General features: G+C 45.1%; 1 protein-coding gene across 1 annotated transcript; it reads right to left on the reverse strand.

The window, feature by feature from the left end:
• Positions 1-4,483: 4,483 nt before the first annotated feature.
• LOC139589837 (RNA-binding protein with serine-rich domain 1-like) lies at positions 4,484-9,935 on the reverse strand. The gene is made up of 7 exons (XM_071426621.1): positions 9,789-9,935; positions 9,253-9,324; positions 8,879-9,016; positions 8,165-8,217; positions 7,492-7,575; positions 7,175-7,267; positions 4,484-5,781 (listed from the first exon to the last, which is right to left on the reverse strand). The coding sequence occupies exons 2-7, from the start codon at positions 9,320-9,322 to the stop codon at positions 5,731-5,733; spliced, it is 489 nt and encodes a 162-aa protein (XP_071282722.1). The 5' UTR covers positions 9,323-9,324; positions 9,789-9,935; the 3' UTR covers positions 4,484-5,730.
• Positions 9,936-10,303: the final 368 nt, after the last annotated feature.

Consider the following 10,303-nt stretch of genomic DNA (forward strand, 5'->3'; position numbering starts at 1 on the left):
GATATTCCTGTGTCCTGCTGCACCTCCTTGCTAAAGGATATGGCACTTCAGTTTTGCCCAAAAAGCATTCTTACAAGAACTGGACTGCATCAGTCACAGCCTTCTTGGTGTGCCCTGCAATACAGGAAGGGCTCTTAGGCCTCCCTCAGTTCCACCCACCTGTGCCAGACAGAGACATCATAATTTCAGTGCCTGCCTTGCCCTGGTACTGCTGTCTGTGTGAGGGCTGCTGGCACAAGGGACCTCTTGTTCCCTTTGCATGGTCAGACAAGTCATGTCTCAAGCTGGCTTACATCAGAGAGATGCTCTGCTGGCCCTGAGTGCTGGGTCTTGGGGCCAGGTCTCCCAATGACTACCAGGTATTTTCTGTGCATTTCCTGCACAAAGATATTCTCAGACAAAGGGAAAATCCTTACAGATGAGATCTTAAAAAACACAACAGAAAGGTGAGAAAGAGACCTACAAGAATACACTGTATACACTGTCACTGGACACTTCATAATATTATAAATTTTTAGGGTCCTGGCTAGGATTATCCCATATAGCATCTTACCTCTGTATTTTAGCCAGAGACACATGTTGCCTTTACCAAATAAATGTAATGTAACCCAGGAGCAGAGACACCAAAGTGAGGAAAAGAGCTTCTGTGTTTTTAACATCAGAATATCTGCTCTCAGAATGCAATTACTATTACATCTGGTTAGTGTTCACAATGCTGTATCCTCCGAGGCCTCTATCAGGTCACAGTCCATCTGCAGTACTTTTTCAACCTATTTTTTTCCAGTATCAAGTGGCTTAAAGCAACAGATTGCACTTAATTTGGCCTGAAGACTATTTAAATAACCAGATGTGTTAATCAGCAGTGACACTGAAATACCTCTTACATTGGAGAGTTTTCTTTCTATATTCTGGCACTGGTATTTAGGAGATGGAGAAGAGCAGAGTGCAGTTTCTGGAGAACTCAGCAGCCCCAGGTAGGGTGAGGCACCTTCCAGGCCCCTGCTGGCTCTCAGCAACCTCCTCCTGTTGAATTCAGCTACTGAGAAGTTAAAGGCTTCCTTCTGCGTTTGGCACACAGGCACCAGCAGAAGAGACTATTGTCTGTCCTCAGCACAGCCAAGGGCAAGAAAGGAACAAAGACTGGATTAAATTCATAGGACAGCAGTAACACATGTTCCCCATAAACAACCATAATTAGGAATTTGCGAGCTAATTATAGGGTTTCAGAATAAGAAAGTGCAAAGCCAATGTCCAAAGGTAAAAAAAAAAAAAAAAAAAAGGTTTCTGTGACATTGCAGCTGGCCAGCATTGCCACCTACCGGCAGATATTCCAGCACCGACCAACCAGGAACGGGCAGCAGCTCGGGACAAATTCCTCACTCCCACACCACTGTTCTGTCACCCCTAGAGCAGCTCACGAGTGGGGAGCAAAGCGAACACAGGAGATGTTAGCCCTGGTGCTCAGTGCCTGAGAGGAAGATGGCACCAGCTGCCACCATGGACATGGGGCCTCTCAGGCTGGGTGGGGATGGTGTTCCTCAGGCTGCCCCAAAGGGCTCTCAGGGGCTTCCTCAGACCCCTCAGCACTGTGTCCTGCTTGTCCCTCGGACAGCACTACATCAGTCACACCCCTGAAGCACAATTTAACACTGAAGTTGAACAGGCAGGGAGAAAAAATACCTGTTGCCAACAAGCAAATCAATCTTAATCTCTGCACTGGACAGTAATTTTGATGATTAATTTTGTCCAGAGATGGAACTAGGTAGATGGGTGCTTGCCAATCATTTTAAGAAGCAGGTCCTCAAAAACTCACCCTACAGCTTGAAATATAACCAAGTGCAAACTGGTTATTTTCAGTTTCTCAAGTGTGCCCAGGACCTCCTGGAGGGTTTTCCTTCAGGAAAACCCACTATGACATAAAATCCAGCCATTCCACAGAGTCCTCAAATGACAGTGGAGGTCCCAGCCTTGAGTGTTGAACCAGAACTTTGGAAACTTGTTTCTAAATACACACAGCAAATACACCCACCATAAGGAGGGTGTTCAACACAAGAAAGGACATCAGAGCTCCACCAGCCACCAAGGCCCTTGCCCACACGAGGAAAGGCTCAGCAGGTGACCCCAGGGCAAATCACTTCAGCCTCTCTGACCTCTGCTCTTCCCCTGCATGTAGAGCTCACTGTTTTTCCTGCTGCAGAGGATGACTGGGAATGGTAATTCCTGCAGCATGAAACCCCAAGTACATCCAAACAGCACACCCTGCCCAAGTTTAACCATACTGAATATTGAACTGTTTCCAAAATGGCAGGCCCTGCTCAGCTGTGCAGGATGAGACAGTTTAGCTCCATGGAGCCAGGCACTTCCAAGTCAACGTGGCATTTATCAATATTGCCTCAGCTTTTCATCTCTGCTACGTTTTTGTGTGGGCAAAAGAGTGAAGTTCAAGCCAACCCTAAAGGAAATGAGTAACAAAGGATTGCACTGCCCACATGAACTGGCTGGGATAGAACAAACAGTGCCAAGGAGGATGGGCATGGCAGCAGCAGCTCAGAGAATGTATCCTTCATCTCCTTCCCGACAGTGACTTCTGCTTCTGAAAATTCTGCTGCTAAAAAAATTCAGTTGAGTTCTGCACAATTCTCAGAATGGAAAACTGTGTAGAACACAGAAGGTGAGTGATAGGGAAGACTGTCACACACACACATACACTCACACACATACACTCACACAAAAGGCAGGTTTCACATCTAAAAGACCTCTGTTACTTGGCATTTTAGGAAGAACCTCAGCTTGCTCAGCCAGGTAAGCTTCTGCAGCCCCTGCCTCATCACCTGACCTCTGCCCACTCCACAACTTCTGACAGCAGCCATCTCCCTCCAGCCCTGCCTCACCTGTTCCACTGCTCTCCTGTTCCAGCCTTCAGCCCTGCCCACAACATGCACTTCTTGGTAGACCTGGCAGGAAGTCTCTCTATCAGCCATGTGTGTTACCAGGTTAACATCCCACAGTAAACTGCCTCACATTTCCCTCATGCAAATTTCTCAACTTGATTTTCAGCACATTCTTCCTGTTGTAAACTTCTCACCTGGAGGTGCACCTGCCACAACAGGGATTGCAGCAGTATTAAGAAACCAAGCTCTAGTGAAAGGGTCAGTGAAATGACCTGAGGGTGCAAGGTGTGGAAAATTATTTTGGCTGTGCTCACTATGGAGGGCTGGAATCTGTTGGCCTTTTCCCAACAGCAGATACTCAGTGCCATGAAGATGCACAGGTCTCACTGCTTGTGGGGAAAGATGGAGAAGGGAAGGATGCAACATGACTCAAGCCTCTTTAGAAACCTGAGAATCTACATCGAGATGGGTAGAACAGAAAAGGAGGCTTACAAAAGCAACAACTGCTGGAAGTTTCAGAGAGCACTTGTAACTGACTGGGCAGGAGAAAATAAAGCAGAAATCACTGACACAGTGTTTAAGCAGCTTGGCTTTGTAGAAGAAATGATAGCTCAGAAGTAAATGCTGGTACAGAAATATTTTAAAGCATCACCAAAGCATACCCAGAATGTAAAGAAAAATAAACAGAAAATTTCTCTGTCCTGAACACACACCAAAAAAAGGTTTGTTTTGTAAGAAGAATTAGTTTGACTCATTTTTGTACCATGAGAAACAACTACCAAAACCTTAAAGGAAGAAGAGTCCACATCATATTACTAAAGGCCCTTTGCCTTTTCCCTACTAATGCAGAACAGGGCAGGAGTTTTTATGATCTTGACCAAGGCAACAAAAAGCAAATTATTTTAACTAAGTATGAACATTCCAACCAATGCAGTTCTTTACAAATGTGACCTCTGCATTTCCCATTGCTATTTTCTTTCCATTTTCCAAATTTCTACTCCTTACCCCGCACCAAGTTTTCCAAAATTACACTATCTTTGCATAAAATGTAACCTAGGGAATGGGAAGGATGCTGTCTTCTAAGAGTGTGTTTGGGATTAACCTTGTTATGCAAAGTCCAGAGACAAAAGCTGCTTATCTGGGCAAGATGCTTTGACATCACTAGCTAGAAAATACCAAAGTAGCATAAATCAAAGTATAATCCCCATGATAAATAAAAGGGGTTTTCTTATTTCGTTGTTTTTTCCCCCCCGCAGTGACATTTCAGAACAGTGCTTTCAAAAAAACCCTTTTGATTGTTTTTTGATTGTTGGATTAAAAGTCAAGGAAACTCCATTTCTTACCTATGTTTTTTTTCAAGTTTTATGTTCATAAGGATGTATGGAATTTCTCTGCTGGATCAGGGCTTTAGTTTCTAAAGAGTTACTTCTCTGCAACAACTACAAAATGCTTCACAACAAAAGAAAACTAGGGAAAGGAGAGGATTCTAGTATCTTCAGAAGGCTTCACACATCAAAACAGTTATAAATTATCCCTTGAGCAATGGTACAAATCTTCAGGTTCACTTCAAAACACTGTAGCAGACACAGACACAGTTTTCCATTTGCTCTTTAATGATCTCCCCCCGCTCTGACTGCTGTACACTTAATGTTTTTGTCAAGGTCAACTCCCCTTGAGTCCTTCCTTCAGGCATTCCTAAACCACAGCTCCTGGGGAGCACGTGCTTCACAGTGATTCCAGTGAACTCCCACAGCAGGGTTATGTACAGAGGGACCTGCTGGGTAACCTAGAGTCAAGGTGTGGAAGGAAGAGGGCAGGCACTGAGCAATTTACCACAGCTGGCACACCCACAAGCTCTGCTGGGCTCCTGCTGGCTGTCCAGACCTGTCTCATCTCCCAGTGGACTCTCAGCAGACCTGTGAAGTCACTGTCCCTGCCTGCCTCAACACCATGCCACAGCTCTTTCTCCATCAGACCAAGGCATGCCGATGGCACGTGCCTTGCTGCACTGCAAAGAGGGGAAGATTTGATACAGGCTCACAGGATCAGAACAGCAGGCCACAACTCCAGAGCTTTCAGCCTAGGAAATGCAACTCCAGATTTGGGGGGGGTAAACTATCTATTATGAACTGAACAACTGATTCAGGTAAACAAACAAAACCAGAGACCTTTCCTGCTTCTACTTTAGGATAAAAATAATTTGCTACTATTATTGCTCTAGAGTATTTTGCTGTTACACTTTCTAATGAGAGAGAGAGCAATAAACTGTCCAGAGAAACACCACATCTCGAATTCTGAAAGAAAATAACATATTAGTGAATGAACTTTCAAAAAAAAAAATCATTTATGTAAAAGGATGTCTATTTACAAAGGTCAGTTTGCTCTTTATGATATGCATAACCACTACCAGAAAAAATATACATAAAAGAAACACCTCATCTTTCAAATAAACATTTACAAATACTCTGCTTAAACTACTAGAAAAATTAAGACATTTGAAATTAAGAGTGCATTCTGCATGCAGTTAAGATAGAAATTACATTGCTGGACTTCAGTGTGTCATCTCCTATCACTGTGAACAACAGACACTTGGGCTCTTCTAAAACACCACAGCCTGGCTATTACCTTAGGATCTCAAAAGGAGGACATGGAGCTCCATGAACAAGTTATCAGCTACTCTGTGTTTTGCCATTAAGAAAGGACATCCCAATTTTCTTCTCAGTAGGAGGGTCTGGTCTTGTCCAACTTGGTGTCCTTTTCCCTGAGTTTCTCTTTAGTGTCCTGCTAGGATGATGGCTGGCTGGGTACATCTGCCAGTCCTTGGTGAGGATTCCTCCGGTTACAAGGCAGAGTTCAGGAATTCCAGGAGCTGGGCACGGTTCCGGTCTCTCTGTCGAGCAGACAAGCAGAGGCACTGGTTGGACAGAGCTGTACTCAGGAGCAAGGCCACAGATCCCTGTTTTCTGTGGGGTTTCCACATCCCAAAGCGAGTGCCATTGACACAGCTGGGTCCAACCAGCTACCAGTGAGGCATGGGTGCCCAGGGGAAGTGCCAGCCAATGGCTTCTGGGGACACAAGCTGTCACTATTCCATGAGACACTTCCTAAGTGGCTCCCTAAGGAGGCTCCGCTGGCTGTCATGGTGCAGCTCCCAGCCTGCCCAGGAGGGAACTCACAAGCACAACAGATGCTCCTCTCTGGTGGCTGAGGCAACTTTCAGTGTACTCCCAGCAAGTCCTCAGCTTTGGGAAGTATCTTTTTATCCCTGTGCATAAACAGCAGCTTATGCAGCATAACAGAACCCTGAATTTGGGTTCTCTCTTCACAAAAAGAAATGGCCCAACCAGTCCATTCCAGAGCTTTTTATAAAAAATTATTGAATCTTTAAATATTGTAAAGAATGGATGTTGTTCAATTCAGCAAGACCACAGGCCCCAATCAAAAAAAGGACCAACATCAAATATTTGACATAAAATATTGTAACAAGCAGGCTACTGGAGCAAAACTAGCAAACATTCAGCATAATTTAACACACCCTTTGGTGTCACAGAGAGAAGATAATGTGTTTTCAGTCAAATTTAACTCAGAATGCCCAGGACTGCTTTGATAGCTCTAGAATGAACTACTAGGGCTGAACCTGAATCTGCCAAGCTGGATACCTTGAGAAGTAACACTTCCTGACCAGTACCAGAGCCCTCTGCAGGTCACCCTAAGGTGTTGAAGAGTGAAGGTATTATTTAACTGCTGAGTCCACACACCCACAGCAATCGCACACAACACAATTCATGGTATTTATTTCCCTGGGTATCTCAGTAAAAACATTTGACTGCTCTAAGAAAATGCAGGAGGATGTGCAGTAATACAACTGGGATTTTACAAATTCCTCTCTAAATAAAGGCTAGTCTTGCATGTGTTAGAAAAACACAGTGAAGTAGCAATTACCACAACTGATCACAAGAGACTGAAAGAAGGTAAGTACAATTAGCACCAGTGTAACAGAAAGCTACAAATTGCCTAATGATTAGAGGCTGAAATTCTAAGAACCTGCACAAACATCCTTTGGTTTATCTGCTCATGACTGAGAATTCCAAGCCTCTTAACATAAAACCTGCCAAAAGAGTGAATTAAAATTTCTCAGAGGGCATCACAGCCACACTAAAAGCTACACTCAGTTTACAACTCTTAACTGCAAGACCCGCTCTTCTACAAAAACTACTACTAGAAAAAATATTAAAAGATACAGCATTTTTTTCTTAGGGACATTTAGACTAATTAACTCTTACCTCTATATCTTCCTTAGTCTTCTTTATTTTCATCTTAATTTTCTTTCCGGTTATCATGCTGTAGTTTTCATTCTTCTTTTTGTTTTTGAAGAACTGAAATGAGATCACATGTTAAAAAGACATAAGCTTTGTTCTGTACAAATCTCATGTAAAATTGCAGACAATAATCTTTTATACTTCCTTACTGTCCACAACAACAGAGAGAGGTTTCTACTGGTTGATGACCAAACTGGTGATCCTATGAACATTTTTATGACAGGATGGATTAAGTATGTAGGTGAGAAATAGAACAGGGCTTCACACTCGGACCAGCATACCTTGGAAAGCTGGACAGGTCCTGTTTTCTCTTTCCTTTTCTTCTTTTCTTTCTTTTTCTTCATTTTGTTCTCCTTTTTCCTTTTCTACAAGAAGAAGACAAGTTCTTATGCTTACGGACTAACAAGGGCAAAACCCCCTAAACCCACCAGGATGTCTCAAGGCACTCAAGACAGCCACTGCTGCTTGCCCTTACCACTGCTGGACAAGCAGTAGAAAGTAATGCACCAGAGTTAGCAACCCTTGGGACTCCGAGCAAGAGTCAGAAAAGGTCTGATTCCCTGTTCTTTCTCTTTTAAAGTAACCCCAATATATAAAATCACTGAAAATGGAATAGGAAAATAACAACAGCAAGAATTTACCACTCACGGACTATAAATAATTTCTTCTGGGAAATTCTATAAAGTTATCAAGATTCCCCACTTCTCTTTTTTTCAGAGACTACTCTAAACTTCAGCGGGACCACCAATGATCGGCAATAGTAACTTTTAAATTATTTCTCTTTTTGTCTAAAGTCAAGTGCCCATTTATCAGTTCAGCTACCACAACCCTAAAAGCATGATGTAGATTTACAGAGCCACAGACAAAAGCATTATCTTACATGACATTTAAGGTTATTGAAATATAAAGAACTGTTTTGTTTGTTAACTACTTATTTCTTTTTGTAAAGTTTACCTTTTTGTTGTGTTTTTCTTTTTTCTTCTTCTTTGACTTAGACTTAGGAGAATCTAAAATTAAAAGAAAAATAAACAACAAAATCAAACACTCAGTTTAGCATTCTGAAAAAGACATTTGATTTACAGATAAGACAGAGAAATGTGAAACATATGAAGAAAGTGCTTTAGTTCAGCTGTTTGTATGGACACAGGTTGAACTAACCCTGAGAAAGAGAACACATTAAGTTACTGCCACTTACTGGGCTAACATGGAAGCTGAAAATACCTGATTTACTGATTCTGCAGACGTGCCAGCTTCACCTGAGTCCTCAAAGTTAAATGCTTGAAATGTTAAGACCAAAGGAGGACTAAGTCAAACCCACAACTCTGGTCTAAATAGACTGGTGAAGTAAAAAAAGATCTGTGTTTTTAAAATGCAACAAACTGAGGGGCTTAAATATATACAGCATATTGTTACCAAGTAACTTTTATTTGAATGGCAGTTTGTCTTTAGAAGGAATTCAAATTAACATAAGAACATTGCAAACTGTGTATGAAGTGGCACCTTTACATACAACAGGAAAGGGTTATGAGAGAACAACCCTGAACAAGCAGCACTGGTATTCTGCACTGTCACTCTGTGGTGGACTCACCACTTCTAAAACAAGCTTTAAATGCTCTCAGGAGTGCTATCAAAACTGGAAAACACCATGTGCATGTGGAGGTAGCTTACCTCTACTACTGCTGGAAGAAGATGACCTTGATGAAGAGCGTGATGAGGAGGAAGAAGTGGATGTACTGCTAGAAGATGATGTGGATGAAACAGATGAGGATCTGCTTCTGCTGCGCTTTCTTTTCCTTTTTTCTTTTCCTTAGGGCAACACAAGGCAACAGTGACAAGCCTGCTAGTAACTGTGGCCTAAAAAAATGACTCTCAGTAGAATTTAAACACAATAAACCCCTGTTTTGAGGGGTCAGTTGTGTTTTTCCCTGCTCTTCCAGTGTGCCATGGTCTACTGGCGTCAGCAAGCCAGCAAACCCAGTAAGTGACACAGAGGGTGACACACAAACCAACACCAGAGAACAGCACCAGATCACAGCACCTACCTCGGGCCTTCAGCCCTTCTTCTGAGGTTGCACACAGCGTCCTGCTTTTCTCATCCTTCCTGTTATCCATATCTACTCAGAGGCAAAAGGACATTCAATAATATAATTTCCAAAAGTATTTGGCAGTGGGGGGTAAATTCAGAAACCGAGGAATCGAGCCAGCACGCCTGAGGACAGCGCCATGGAAGCACAGGGTGGGACAGGCTGGAAGGGACCACGGAGGGTCCCTGGTCCAACCTCCCTGCTCCAGCAGGGTCATCCCAGGCACACGGCACAGGACCACATCCCCCTCCATGACACTGCACCACACTGTGGGGGAAAGCACGTTCATGCCCTTGCACCAGGAACCAGAGGCCAGACTCGGCTCCGGTGCCGCTGCCGCAGACGCCAGGGGGGTTTTACCCATGCAGACGTATCGGGCTGTCGCTGCATCACGGATCCCGCCCATGGCCCTCACCGGCCGGAGGGCCCCGCACCCCCACCCGGCCCGGCCCCCCCCCCCACCCTTCCCCGGCCGCCCCAGGGCCCCGACCCACCCGCGCTGCGGCCGCGGCCGCCCCGGCTCCGCCGCCCCTGGGCCGGCGCCGCCCGCGGCCCGGAAGGGCTGGGGCCGCCCGCCGCCGCTTCCTGCCCTCCCTCCCTCCCTCACGGCAGCCGTGGGCACAGGGACCGAACACGGCCCCGCTCCGCCGCTTCCTGCCCTCCCTCCCTCCCTCACGGCAGCCGTGGGCACAGGGACCGAACACGGCCCCGCTCCGCCGCTTCCTGCCCTCCCTCCCTCACGGCAGCCGCGGGCACGGGGACCGATCGCGGTCCCCGCTCCGCCTGCCTGGGCTCTGCCCTGCCCAGCATCCCCTTCCCGCTGCTCAGCACCGTGTTCCCAAGCACGCCGCAGTGGTGGGATACTGGAACAGTTCCTGTTCCTGCTCTGAACCGAAACAAATCCAACCCCTGCTGAGCCCAAAGCCAGCCCAACCACAAATTGTCAATCGCAGTGCAGCCTCAGACCTCGAGCATATTCATCTGATCTAGTTTAGGATTTACTGAACTT

The sequence above is a fragment of the Agelaius tricolor genome, unplaced genomic scaffold, assembly GCF_023055355.1.
Source record: "Agelaius tricolor isolate 1412-34295 unplaced genomic scaffold, bAgeTri1.0.p SCAF_1, whole genome shotgun sequence".
Classification (NCBI taxonomy): Eukaryota; Metazoa; Chordata; class Aves; order Passeriformes; family Icteridae; genus Agelaius; species Agelaius tricolor.